This window comes from Strix uralensis, chromosome 26 (assembly GCF_047716275.1).
Source record: "Strix uralensis isolate ZFMK-TIS-50842 chromosome 26, bStrUra1, whole genome shotgun sequence".
In the NCBI taxonomy this organism is placed as follows: Eukaryota; Metazoa; Chordata; class Aves; order Strigiformes; family Strigidae; genus Strix; species Strix uralensis.
Genome location: NC_133997.1, coordinates 7,849,022 through 7,863,336, shown reverse-complemented (window position 1 = coordinate 7,863,336; position 14,315 = coordinate 7,849,022). Strand labels below are relative to the sequence as shown.

Genomic DNA, 14,315 nt, shown 5'->3' with positions numbered 1-14,315 from the left:
CGTAACCCGAGGAGGTGGTGCGTGGCATCCCCGGGGGGCTAGAAAGGGGAGAGCGAGGTGGAGGGAGGCTGGGAGACAGCGCAAAAGGCAGCAACAACTCACAGGGCTGCCTTGGAGGAGGAAAGGGGGCTTGGAAATGGGGCGCAAAGGGCTTAAGAGGCAAACAGCCCAGTAAGTTACCCAATTCTGCCATACAAGCATGAAGTAGCTCTTCTAGGAAAAAGATCGTCTCAGGGAGGGGAAACCACCACTCCCTACTCCGCCACCAGCTCTTAATCCTTGCCTTTTAAGAGTCAAAACAGGAAAAATTGCCCTGCAACTGTGAGAAGAACAGGAGACAGTTATACCTACCGTCCACTTCAACATGATCTGAGTGTCACTGATGGCTTCGGTGTAAGCGATGTGAGGGCCCGTGATGGGGCGGTTGGAAAAGCGGCTGGTAAATCCGGCTACTTGGTAAGGGCGAGACGCTGCGCTGCGCGGGCTCTCCCCGTAATTGTTCACAGCAATCACACGGAACCTATACATTTCTCCTTTTAAGGGAAAAAGGGAAAGAAAGACCTTGTAGCAAAACAAAAAATGTGAGAGAAAGATGTTGTAGCAAAACAAGCACTGGAAGCAGGATTCAAGGAGACTAAACAGATTAGGAAGTACTTTTTGCACAACGTCCAATTAGGAAAAACATAGGACTGCTTGCCACGGACTAATGTGGACATCAGAAATATAAACAGCTTCTAGAAGTAGTTGGGGAAATCCACTCAAGAAAAATCCACAGGCTATTACGCACAGAGATGGAGATGCCTCCATCAGCTCGGGAAGTCCCTAAACTTCAAACTGGTGGGCACCGAGAAGATGGTCCCAAGGTTGCCCATCATCATCCTTTTCTCCTCTTTCCCTGAGCTTTCAGGGCTGGACACTGGGAGAAATCAGGACAGATGTTTCTCCATTAATGCATTTTTCTCTTTTTGCATTCCGAGTGCTTACTAGAAGGACAATTAAGTTAAAAACAGCAATAATAGACAACCCTCCTCTCCACATGAAAGTGTATTGAATTGTGATGGGTTTTTTTTTCCACTTGGAAAGCCAGAAATCAACTTGACCTCATGTAATGAGCTCCTATTCCACACAAAAAAGTATCTCCTAACCGACCAGAAACAGAATAATCCAATCAGAAGTGAAAAATGAAACAACCAAAGCGTTGCAGCGTGCCCTCAGCAGGAGCACGGTCATCTAAGCAAAGACAACAGCAGCAACAGCTGAGGTGAAGGAAAGACCAGTTTTAATACCTGGCTCCAAGTTACGAACTTCCACAGACAGCTTAGAAGGAGAAATGTTATCAGCTGCAATCAGCCAGTCGCTGTTTCGACCCAGGCGTTTATACTCCACTTTGAAGGCGGTAATGGGGGAGCCACCGTTTGCTCGTGGGATCCACGTGACGTAGACGGATGATTCTGACGCTGTGGAGATTGTGGGTCGGTCAGGAGCTTCTGGAACTGGAATGAGAAATTCAGTTACAAGAGGATTAGACTCAGCTGAAACTTCATTTTCTGTAGCAACCGATTAAACTAGTTGCTGATGATTAAATTCGACTTCATGTGTTGACAAGGAGAATCTTACATCCTCCTGTAATAACCACTCCCTTTACTCTTCTGAAAAAGTTGCCTGAAGAGTAGAAAACACAGGCATCCATTAATTTATCAACCTAATAATCAAAAGCAATATGGTGTTGCACTACCCCAACCCACCTCTACACGGAAACAGAAACACATCCTAAGTAAACCGGAAAAATTTGGTTCTCATTTTCCAAACACCAGAATTCCCCCAGACCCACGGAGATTTCAATCCACCCACACTAACGAGCGCTGTACGGCCAGAGAAATGAGAACGAAGCATGCAACAAATGATATACTTACTGAACTCACTTGAAGTTACAGACAGCAGTGGAACAGAGAGAATGGAAAGAGGTGGTGTTAGTAAATCCAGTTATAACCATTCTGACTGATGTAAGGCTTTACTAAGCTAGCTTATGTTCATTAACACAGAGCCGGGCACTGACGAGAGGAGGAACTGAGCAAGGAACAAAAACCTCTCCACTCACCTCTGGTTTTACCCAAAATTTTAGATACCAAGTCACCTTTGAGATCTCAGCCCCTGAGTAAGTCTGCCTGAATCAGGTCAATGAGTTTAAAGGCTGGGGTGATGACAAAAAGGACTATAAACATGCTGTTTTCACCAGAAACCAGGCTAAAAATCACACCTACTGGGAAGTGGTTGTATCTTCTTGCCATCAGAAATAAGCCCATCCCTGAGATGCCACAGGAAAACGTTCAGAACAGATATAAGCCACTCTGAGAACTTAAAACTCTCAACATGTGCATCTCCCACTTCCCTTCTTCCTCTGGAGCTTTCATAGTGGAAGAAAAGAGAAAGCCAGAGTATTTAACAAAAAGCAACTGCAGATTTAAAAACGAGCAGCAAGAACGTGGGTTATATGTGATAAGCTTATTTTTTGAGAGTCATACATGCAGGTAACAGCATCCTTGGAAATATTATATATTCGCTAGATTAGGGCACGCATTTGCTAAATTCCGAGCTTCAAATACCGCAAAGTCTGTAAGAAATGCACTACTGCCTCGCGACTTAACATCGCTGCGGAAAGCCGAGGTGTCAAGGCAGGTATTTCAAATGCTGACTCGCTGACTGGAGTAAGATAACCTTCCAGTTAATCCTAAAAGCACAAACTATCACCTTTTATTCTGGAAACATACAGAAGAATCTGGCAGATATCTGACCTCACTCACAGAAGTCCCGCAAGAGAGGAAAAATACCTGTATCAAAGAAGCCTGGGGAAGTAAATCGGAAATAGAAGAGGTCATACAAGCACCTAGAGCAGCAGTAACACAAGGGAACTCAGACGCACCTGTTTGCAACACAACTTTTAGCACGTGGATTACAAACCATCCATACACCTACCTCCGCTGTGTCGAGAGAGGTCTGGAAGGACGACACCAAAATTATTTGTCCCTTCATGAACAACGGGATGTTTAGGAATGCCTACCGGTGGGGATGGAGCCTGGGTGTTTTTCGAGGATGATGTTTTTTCTACGAAACATTTGATAGACGGGACATGAGCTCAGGGACTGGGTAAGAAAATGCTGTTCATTGTCTCTCACGATGTGCTGTTCTGCAAAATCACCCGCTACAGCGCAGGGGACTAAAGCCCTGGCTCCAAATCACAAGCTGAACAGTCAGGATAGCAGTTAGGGAGTTTCTTCAGGGGAGCAAGAGAGGAGACTTCCCCCCTCAGCACAGGGACTCCTCGCTGTGGTTAAGTGACATAACATCTGCAGCCCTGCGCTTTGCAGTGATGTCGCTGGCTCCTGCCCGGGCTTCACAGCCCCCTCTCATCCCCAGAATCACAACAGGTGGTGGAAAGTGCACACTGAAATCCATCTCTAGGGAAAGAGGTTCAATACAAATGCTACGGAAGCCGCGTGAGGCCACAGCTGGACCCAGGACGCTGGGCTGAGCAGACTTCTGGCCTGTGGCAGTACGTACGTATGAACTCACAGGTTTCACAAATGTATTACTTAACAAAATTACAAGCTATCCCGTTCTTGTACCTCAGCGTGAAAAATATCTGATTGTTTGCATCCACCAGCGTCCAAGCTTAAAAGGAAAAAAAACCTGCTTTGATTAGAAATGCTCTTTGGCTTGTCGCTGTGTGCATGCAACTATCAGAACAGCTGGCTGCTGGTCAGCTGCGAGATTTTCACCGAGGTGTCTGCAAAGCAAACCAGAAGCAGTGTTGTTGATACATGAAAACTTGATGGTGCAGAGAGTTTCTTTTGTGGTACGCTGAAAAAACTGAACAAGGACAGGCTGCTCCCTGACTTAGCTCCTTTATGCAATGGAGCTCAGCAAGTTATACCTATATTACAGTATAAATCTTAACAATCATACCAAAAATAATATTATCAAGCTTTTAATAGTTTCTACTTCCCAACAGCCCCAGTAATGCTCAGGGAAGTTTGCCCTACAGCTATATTAGCTATTACAGGCTGTTCTTTAACAACTAAACTACAGAACATTTCATCTGTGACTTCCCAGACAACAGAGTTGATGTAATTTAAAGAAACGTCCCCTCGAAAGCCCAGGACACAGGGAACATTGTGCTGCACCTACCTTTGCTGGTGCGAAACGTCAGCATAGCGGGCTGGCCTTCCCCAGCGGCACTCCTCGCCACCATTAAAACTTCATAGAGGCTGGAAGGCTCCAGCTCGGTGAGGCGCAGCTCGTTCTCGCTGCCGGGGACGCGCACCGTGTGCCAGCTTCCCGCTGCACTGACGCTGTCGTCCAGCTGCACCGGACAGGGAGAGAAAGCTCGACATCAGCAATGAACTGTTTAATACCTTTATTGATGATCTAGATGAGGGGGTCGAATGCACCCTCAGTCAGTTTGTAGATGACACCCAGTGGGGTGGGAGTGTTGATTGGCTCGAGGGTAGGGAGGCTCTGCAGAGAGACCTGGCCAGGCTGGAGCGATGGGCTGAGGCCAACTGGGGGAGTTTCACTAAGGCCAAATGCCGGGTGCTGCACTTGGGCCACAACAACCCCCAGCAGTGCTACAGGCTTGGGGAGGAGTGGCTGGAGAGCTGCCAGTCAGAGAGGGACCTGGGGGTGTTGATTGACAGCCTGTTAAACAGGAGCCAGCAGTGTGCCCAGGTGGCCAAGAAGGCCAGTGGTATCCTGGCTTGTAGCAGCACTAGCGTGGCCAGCAGGGACAGGGAAGGGATCTTGCCCCTGTGCTCAGCCCTGGTGAGGCCGCACCTCGATGAGTGGGTTCAGTTTTGTGCCCCTCACTCCAAAAAGGCCATTGAATGACTCGAGCGTGTCCAGAGAAGGGCAACGGAGCTGGTGCAGGGTCTGGAGCACAGGTCTGATGGGGAGCGGCTGAGGGAACTGGGGGGGTTTAGTCTGGAGAAGAGGAGGCTGAGGGGAGACCTCCTGGCCCTCTCCAACTCCCTGAAAGGAGGGTGCAGAGAGGGGGGAGGAGTCTCTTTAACCAAGTAACAAGCGATAGCACAAGAGGGAATGGCCTCAAGCTGCGCCAGGGCAGGGTCAGACTGGCTCTTAGGAAGGATTTCTTTGCAGAAGGGGTTGTTGGGTGTTGGAATGGGCTGCCCAGGGAGGTGGTGGAGTCCCCATCCCTGGAGGGGTTTAAGAGTAAGGTTGACTTAGCGCTTAGGGATATGCTGTAGTTGGGAACTGTCAGTGTTAGGTCAATGGTTGGACTGGAGGAGCTTCAAGGTCTTTTCCAACCTAGACGATTCTGTGATTCTGTGAACTGCTCAGAAGTCAGTGCAACGCTCAAATCCCTCATCGCTCTCGCACACGAGCATCCAAAGGACCTCTGCCACTTGCCAAAACTCCTTATGTTTTCCTGTACCTATCTAGGGTTTGTTTCCAAGTGCTTCTGCCACAAATCAGCACTTTTGCAACTACCTTTATAGTGCTCCTTCAAAAAACACAACTTATTTTCCTTCTCTGTACACACACGCACACTTGTTTTTGGAAAAAAATGGTCATTTTCACTCCTGGCTAAAACTAGCAAAAGACAAAATAATTTTCAAGACTTCCATCAGTCTTTAGCTGGCAGCAGGCGTGACATTAAAGGCTGAACCCAACACCCTAATGAGAAAGATGTTCCCTCAACTATCCCAGCTTTTCCTGTACTTAAACATTTTAAAATATTTATTGGCTAAAATGGGCAACAAAAAGTACATCTTAGTTACTTCTCAAGGCTGGAAAAAAGATCAGCAGGGAGACCAAAGATTTGTTTTTTATTAATGCATGTTTCCTCTTTTTTTCTTTTTTAAAAAAAACCCCACTTTTTAATTGAACAGTGAAATCATCAGCTTCATTTAAGAAAGGAAAGAGATTCAGGGTAGTCTCTTAATGCTTGACCTTTGCAGGAAAACATTACCCCAAATCCCAAAGGAAAAGACAAAGATTCTACCAAAAATAAACTACTAAACAATATAAGACTTTAATAAAACATGGAAGGCAGATCTAAACGCTGCGGATTATCAAAGGGGTTATGCCAGAGGTCTTTGTTAAAGTATTTTCTTCTGAAGCGATCACTCCAAGGCTTTTATTCCCCCAACCTTTTTTTTCCCCCCTCCTCTTTAAAAGAGGGAAATCAATAAAATAATTTAATGACACAAAGTGAACACCACCCTAAAAAACCACGGTAAACTCCCTGCTGAGAAATGCATGAGTGAGCACATTTAACGTGGAACGGATTGTTATGAGTGAAGCATCAAAAAAAGGTCAAAGTAGTATTCAAAGCTTTCAGTGCTTATGTGAACCAACCACCTTTGGATGAGAAATTATATCAACAGACTTTGGCGCTGGGTTTTCAGGAACTAACAGGTCAGAAATCTAAGCACTCCCTCCAGGCTAAGACAAGATCAGGATGCAGAGGATTAAAAAGCTTATGAAAACTAAACCAAACAGCTTTGCCACGCAGAAAATTGTTTGCTTGGAAGAAGGGCACAGGCATTGCTTGGTTCTGATTTTAATCAAGAGTTCACTGTTGACACACTGTTTTTAAGGACATGATAGGCATCTGCTGCGGGAATTTTAGTTCACTTTTGTATTTGATAACTTCAGTTTAATAAGGTCTCTTTGGGATGCCGAGTAGCAAACTCGTATTAGGCTAATACTCATCTTCCCTTCTGCTCTTGTCTACCTACCACAGAATCACAGAATCACTCAGGTTGGAAAAGACCCTCAGGATCAGAGTCCAACCCTCAGCCCAACTCTACAAAGTTCTCCCCTACCCCACATCCCCCCACAGCTCATCCAAACGGCCCTTAAACACACCCAGGGATGGGGACTCCACCCCCTCCCTGGGCAGCCTATTCCACTCTCTGACCACTCTTTCTGGGAAAGATTTTTCCCTCATGTCCAGTCTGACCCTCCCCTGTTGCAGTTTAAAGCCGTTCCCTCTTGTTCTGTCACTAATCCCCTGTGAGAAGAATTACCAGCTTCAAGCTTGCTCACACAAATGCATCTTTAACACCACTGAAGTCGTGTACGATACGCTCTGGAGCCCCGTTCTCCATAGACCATAATGATACTGTAAAGGAAATAAAAGCCTGGGCTCTGCAGAATAAATCTCACTTAAAACTCGATAGAACAACATACTTGTGCCCAACTTCAGTCATCCCTACAGCTGCCTGTGTGGTAACGCTGCGGTTCAACAATATTCTATATTCTCTCTGGCCTGACGCTACATTCCTGTTAAAATCTGTCAATCCACTGCTTCAGCGCGACGGAGAAACGGTACCTTGCGGTATTTCACGAAATAGGCATTGATGGGTGAGCCCCCGTCCCGCCCCGAACGCCACACCAGGTTGTACATGTCCGGCTTCGGCGTCTGCGGGGGGCTGAGGATGATGGGGGCTTCGGGGGGAGCGGCAGCGTGCGGGGCTTTTTCTGTCACAGCTGCATCCAAAGGCAGTTTTGTTGGAGGCGAGCTCGAAAACGCCGTTCGTGCGCCAAAATCGCCATCGCTTTCATCGCTCTGGGCAATCTCCAGAGGAGCCATTTCTTCTGCTTTCGTGCCAGTTTCTAAAGGAACTGTAAAGGGAGGAGTCTGGTTACATCTTGAAGATGAGGTACGTTTTCCCTGCGCAGAGGGGACACTAAATCATTTAAAAACGTCATTTTCAAACAAGCCCTGCTGCAAAAAGCCAGCTCAAGAGATGTCCACGCAGACCTGAGCCCCGTTCCAAGGCGTGCCCTTGCACGCTGGCTATTTTTTCAGGGCAGAACAGCATTTTTTGGTTTACTTTTTTTTTTTCCCCCACAGTAGCAAAGAGAGAAAACCTAAAATGCAACCGTGCAGGCATGGTTTGACTAGTATCTCTGAAACTAAGTAGTGGCAATGCAAGTTAAAAGAAAAAAAATATACATAGCTACACTTGTGACACAAACGGAGTAATTTTAAATGAATTGCAGTTGTACAAGGAACTTTTCATGGCCTGAACTGGCGTGCGCACAAGAGGACATTCTCCTACCTCAGTTTCTGAGGTTTCAGCTGTAATTTTGATCAGCTTTGAAAGTCGCACGGCTCGACTACTTCATTTGAAAATTTATGCTGAGAATAAACTCAGTTTACAGGCAGATCTAACATGCAATTTAATACCAACGCATTTCTAGAAATCCTGCTCCAGCCTCCTCCATCCTATTTACTTTGCCTGGTATGAAAAAAAAAAAATACATGCAACATCAGTAGCTCGAAAGAGGCCACGAGACAAAAAGAAAGCACTGTTGGGCCGACGCGGGGCTCGTCAGCATTCCAGGCAGGAAAGGGGTGGCAGGTTGGACATCTGAGATTATCCAGGACAAGCAAACGTCAGTGCTTAAAACGGGAACGTTTGGGAACCAGCACAGCTCCTCGAGGTCGCAGGCTGCAGCGCCGGGACTGCCAGATGTTCTTAGCCCTGTCCGTCCTTTCAGATTTGTGTAGGTTTATGTTACACGCCGGGGTCTGGAAGGGGAAGGGAATGAAGGGAACTTGGTTTACAAAACAAACAAATTCCTTGGTAATGTAAAGCCTAGGCAGTGTTAGCCTGGCTGACTCAGATTCCTCTAAACCTCCATTAAAATACCAGCAGCAAGTGTGGCTGCTATTTTTGGCCACTTTTTAAAAAGCTGGGAAGGGAAGGAAAGTTCTCTTTTCAAATTGAAGCCACGCTCTCAGCAAGCATTCCGTGTTTGTTTCTTCCTATTTATTTAACAATGCCACAAAGTTTGGAGACCGAAGAGGGGAACAACATGGGGAGGACGTCCCCAAAGCCAGATGGAGTTGGCTTAAAACATCAGACGCCCCCAGAACAATCTCCAAGCGAAAGGGTATCTACTGTCAGCGAAGCAGTGGGAAGGGGACGCGCCGCCGCGCGTTAATATTGGAAACAAATGCCGTCTCTGCTCGAGGCAGCAGAAGGCCCACTGGATTGTGGTGGACCCCGAGGATTTGTGGGTGGGCACAGGATGGTTTGACGCCCGCTGCCGTGGGGGAAACGGACTCTTGTGCGTGGAGAATTCGTTGTGGTTTAGGCTGGTGACAGGAGACCTGCAGTCGTTGCTGTGTTTATTGCTGCGAGAGGGGAGGCGTCAACAACTGGCAAGGAGGTTGAGTTTTTGCTTTGGAAAATAACCCCCGGGTAACAATTTCCATTAAGCAATTCGGATCTAAGCTCTTTTTGCTAAGTTTCTGGCATAATTGCTACCCATATAAACCAGCACATCAGACTTCTCTTTGCTGCTGTGTCATTATGCAACTTTTTTGGGCTGTTGCTTTCAGTGCCATCCCCTTCCCCTCAGCCACTGAGACTTACTCTTCTTCCTTGGATTCCCAGCCCCACTGACCAAAGTTGGGACAAACCAAAGGCTGTATGTGCCCGAAATCCTGCCTCTGACAGCAACCAGAGGACTGAACATCCCAAATTTGGGCATTAAAAGAATGTGTTCATAGCTTTTACTCGCATTCTCCATAATACCCAGTATTTTACAGCTGGCTGTTGAGTCTCCCCATCGGCTGCCTCATTTTGAAGGCAAAGAGCCCTCACCTTTTCAGCCTCTCCCCCTGCAAAAACTATTCTGCACCCCTATGAACCCACCCGCTGTGTTTCCCAGCACCTCTGCTTGTTCTTCTACACCCTTCCTGAAACAGGGGCGCAAACACGCAAGCAGATTTCAACCCACTGGCGTGCCCTGGGTTTGCACAGCAGCGGAGAAACCTTTGTATTTTGTCTCTGCCATGCAAACAGCTCGCATTCCCAGGCAGTGCTTCCCTGCTTCTTAAACAACCGGAGGATCCTCCCTCCTTACGAGCTCTCCGAGTACCTTAGCCCAGACTGGGAAAGCGCTCTGCAAATCCAAACACAGCACAGCAGCGAAGTCCCCCGCGCCTGGCAAGGCTTTCCGATCACCCTGTGACTTCCCAGAGGTGCCTGGCTTCTGTAAAAGACAACTGCAGGCTGCTCTCCGCTGGATCACCTACCTACCTGCAATAAATGCTACTCTTTCTTCTGTTTTATACTAACCCGCCCGCTCCTCAGACTTCCTGGAGCGTATTTTCCTCCTTCATCTCCATTAGATGAAGTTATTTTGGAGAATTAACCCCGTGTTTAGTAGCTCTGTGAAGCTACTGCCATCCCTGCAAACACCACAACTGTCTAAAAAAGACCTTAAACTAAGTGCCATGGGTATAGGATCCTAAGGCTATCATTTAACATTTTGGTGGTTTCTCACTATGATGGCAGCTTTAGTTGCCCTGCCCGCTTTTAAGACCACGCAATGAATCACGTCGTGGAATAGATCCAGCAGAAAGAAAGAAAGGAAAAAAAAAGGATACATTTTTCAGCCAAATAAACTCTCTTACTGTGTTCTCGCACAAGGCAAATTACGGGAACGAGCTGCTGAGGCTGAGAGCTGCTTAAGTTGCTCCTTCTACCGAAGACACGCACTGGAATCACAGCTTAAGTCATTCAGGTGTTTCGGAAGCGTTACCTGGCACGAATTCTTCATTAAACCATCTAAATGTTTGAGCATGTCTTCTGGCACGGTTGGGAACTGTTCTAAAACCCTAACAGCTCCCAGAAACTACTTAAGGACTTTTATATCAAAACCAAATGCCTTAACCACCCTCCGCACCATAATCAGCAGCTAGTACAACGTATTAGAAACCGATAAAAGTTAATAAACAAAACGTTAAAATTGAACTTACTGCCATAAAATTCTGAGGCAAAGCAGTGGGATATTTCTGTTTGACACAGAGTGAGTTCTGGGATGATATTTAGTTTTGTGTTTCCACTCAGCAAGGTCCAACAATAACTTACTCATAAAACTACAGGATGGGATCACCTTCTTGAGCTTTCTTCTTTCTTTCTTCCTCTAAGGGAAGCTTAAGCATCTTTTCAAATTATTCACATTAGTTTTAAACTCTAATCGGTGGTAACAAAGAACTTTAAATACAGGGTCACATATTAATTCTGCTGACCTTAAATCCCACTGACATTCAGCTAAATTTACTAAGGTAAGATGTTGAAAGAGCCGAAAAACTTAAGTCACTTAATTTAACTACAAACCTGGATCTTAGTTCTTGTGAAGGGAACTTGGGGGAGCTTAAACTTGTTTATTAATATCACATAAGATTCCAATGGGAAGAAAGGAAGTATCTCTTTCCCATCTTGCCTTTAGCATAAGAACTGTCTTTTCCTAGTAGCAATTTCAAGAACTATAAAAGCAAACCACCCTTGGACAGTTTCTATCACATATAAGGACGCTGATACACACGGCCGTTTCTCCTTTGCCTAAGGCAGAAGGGAGGAACTGGTCCACGACGACAGCTTCGACTGCTCTGCTTCGTCTCCCCAGGATACCCGCGCTACCTACCTTCATTAATTTCTTATTTTGAGGCATTTCTAACCTAAATCAGGGAGCGATTTTGGGCTTTAAGCTTACCAACTGTAAGGAAGGCTTTGGACACCACGGAGCCGTGCTCGTTGACGGCTTCGCACGTGTACTCCCCGGCACGCTCCCAAGTCACGTTCCTCATGTGCAAGGAGCTCGAGCCCGCTTGAGACACGGAGAAGTGGGTGGGCTCCGCCAGGGCGCTGCCCGGCCCTGCTTGAGGAGGTTTCTGTGGTTTTGAACGAAGCACCTGGGAAGGGCGACCGGTCAGGAGCCCGCTGCTGTCGTACCAACGGATCACGGGAAGGGGCAGGCCGGTGGCGTTGCAAGACAGCGTAACGTCCCCACCATCTACCACAGCCACGCTGGCTGGTGAGGAGACTATAACTGGCCTAGAGCCTTTGCCTGGGGGGGAAAAACACAAGCCAAAGAATTAATTTGGCTAAGGAATATGACAGTTAATGCCAAAAAGAGTCAGCACAATTAAAAAAAGTCACACATGCTTCTTTTTAACCATTTTTAACAGTTATTTCTTCTCTAGACAGCCTCTCCAGCCTTCCTTCCCAGACTGATCCGCTGAGACTCATGCTTAAGTAGAAAACTACACTCAAACCACACTACAAATTTTTTAAATAATGAAGACTTGACTGTCAGTGGGGAAGGCAGTGCATGCAAGACTGGCTCAGTCCACTGCACAGACAAGCAAGTCCCAAAATCTCCGCTCAACCAGCCTCTGCGAGCTCACATCAATCTCAGCAGGTACAGAGAAGGTCAAAAGCTTCAACTGCACAGGAGAGGGAGAGAACAGGAACAGCAATGGCCTTGCCAACATCCTTGTACTGGCAGAAATCAAGTTCTCTAGGTATTAGAAAGTGTGTTAGACTGAAAAATGATCGAAAAGACTATTGGTACCTGCTAATCTGGTACAGGGGGAGCGTGCACCAACCCCAAATCTGATGATTGTTTTGTTAACTTGAGGATATGCAATAGGCATAATTACTCGTCAGCCAACGCTGCGAAGAATACCAGTTAATCCAGCACAACTAATTCTATTTACGAATAAATTGTGTCAAATTCAATCATAAGCCGATTTAATTGCAGCTGGTAATCTAGGTTCTAAGTAACCACACTACTCCAGAAATACCTACAACTATTAAAATTCAACTGAAAGCATCTTCTTTGTAAGATTTGCCACCAACAGAGGTCAGAAACAAATCAATATGTAACCTAGGGGGGAAAAAACAAACCAAAAAACCCCCAACGGAATGAAGCTTGAAGTACAAACGCCTGGTTTGAGTTCCTGAGGGCTGCGAGTGCTCGTACCCGGCTGCACACGAAGCCTCCCAGTGGACTGCGCAAACCCCACGCCGTTGTTCGCGACGCACTGGTACAAGCCAGAGTCCTCCTGGGCGACGCCGCGGATCCGCAGGCGGTTTCCTGTCGGCAGATGCCGCGGAGAGAGACGGAGGGGGGCTGCGTTGTGCAGCCAGGTGAGGGTGGGAGCAGGGCTTCCGCGGGCGTCGCACCAGAATTGCACAGTCGCTCCAGCGGCCACGGTTTCATCCTGCAGTCCCCTGGAGATGGAGGCAGGTTCTACAAAGGGAAATAATTTTACATAAACCACTGCAGGTTGATCTTAGCCCAAGTCCTGAAAAAAAATACTGCAAAACATCACACAAACTTATCATGCACAAAGGCTAAGCAAGCACCACATAGTTCTAGTTCTGCGCAGCCTAAAGTTGTTTTTCCCACACACACGCTTATTTTAATGGTCTCTCCCTTCTATTCCAGTCACTTTTGCATTAATACTATAAAAGAAACAGCTGTATTTTCAAACTAACTCTGTAGTGACACCCCCATAACAAAGCGTATATTGTGTCTCAACAACTTGTTTTCTGAGTTACTTTGATGTGTACATTTCAAAAACCAAACAAAAACAGTCACGGAGGCAAAAACCTCAAACAACAGGAAAATCTGCTACAAAGGCGAGCTTAGGAACAACCTGCAGCCACACAAAGGGGGCCAAATAGATTCCTTTTGCTTTTGTTTTTGTCCTCATCCAAACCTATCACCTCTACTTGCCAGCTTTTTGCTTATATACAACCTCAAAAGAGAAACATCTGATCTCTGGCACAGTGTTGACACTGTATCCCACATGCACTTGGTGCTCTGCAGAAAAAGGAGAAGATCACTTCTTCCCTCAGAGTTTGTTATCCTTTACTGTTTAATTATTTCAGACTGTGAAGGATTTGAAGGGATAAATAGTCATGGATTTTAATTTGGGAGAGATGGTGAGATATGGTCATTATGAGCATATCTTTATTCTCTATTTTAATATGCTTACGTTGAGAAAGAACGTTAGGCTGTTTGTAATCAGATGCCCAAACCAGCAAGCGTACAAGGAAACTGTTCGTTGCCTGGACGTGAAAAATTCTTTATTTCTTACCAAGTACAGTAAGCGAATAGTTAACATATTTCACTCCTCCAGATTCATTTCCCACCAGGCAGGAATAATTTCCAGAGTCCGACGCCTCAAGCCTGTCCGTCACCAGATGGGAGTGCAGCAGTTTCCACCTGCCTTTTCTCAGCGCGTCCCGGCCATCTTTAACCCAGCGGACGGGCGCGGGAGGCAGCCCACCGACAACACACTCCAGCGTCAGAGAGCTGTGCTGGGGCACCGCCAGGCTCTGCGGTGCCAGGGGGTGCAGTATGTGGAAGACACCTGAGGAAGAGCCTGGAAGGAAGGAGATGAGGGTTATCACTACGCAGCCGTTTAAACCGCCCTCTCCCATGCCGCCCTCCAGGCCTGAGGTTTGTCACGTCTTTCA

At 46.7% G+C, this 14,315-nt stretch overlaps 1 protein-coding gene across 1 annotated transcript in view; it reads right to left on the bottom strand.

Annotated features, from left to right (window-relative positions):
- The window catches only part of CDON (cell adhesion associated, oncogene regulated), a 56,924-nt gene that overhangs the window by 17,874 nt on the left and 24,735 nt on the right, over window positions 1-14,315 (bottom strand). The window contains exons 6-13 of the mRNA XM_074851092.1: window positions 13,934-14,221; window positions 12,811-13,080; window positions 11,539-11,892; window positions 7,355-7,647; window positions 4,186-4,360; window positions 2,974-3,102; window positions 1,287-1,493; window positions 352-533 (exon numbers count right to left, since the gene is read on the bottom strand). Coding sequence (XP_074707193.1) covers window positions 352-533; window positions 1,287-1,493; window positions 2,974-3,102; window positions 4,186-4,360; window positions 7,355-7,647; window positions 11,539-11,892; window positions 12,811-13,080; window positions 13,934-14,221 — 1,898 coding nt within the window. The remainder of the gene's footprint in view (window positions 1-351; window positions 534-1,286; window positions 1,494-2,973; window positions 3,103-4,185; window positions 4,361-7,354; window positions 7,648-11,538; window positions 11,893-12,810; window positions 13,081-13,933; window positions 14,222-14,315) is intronic.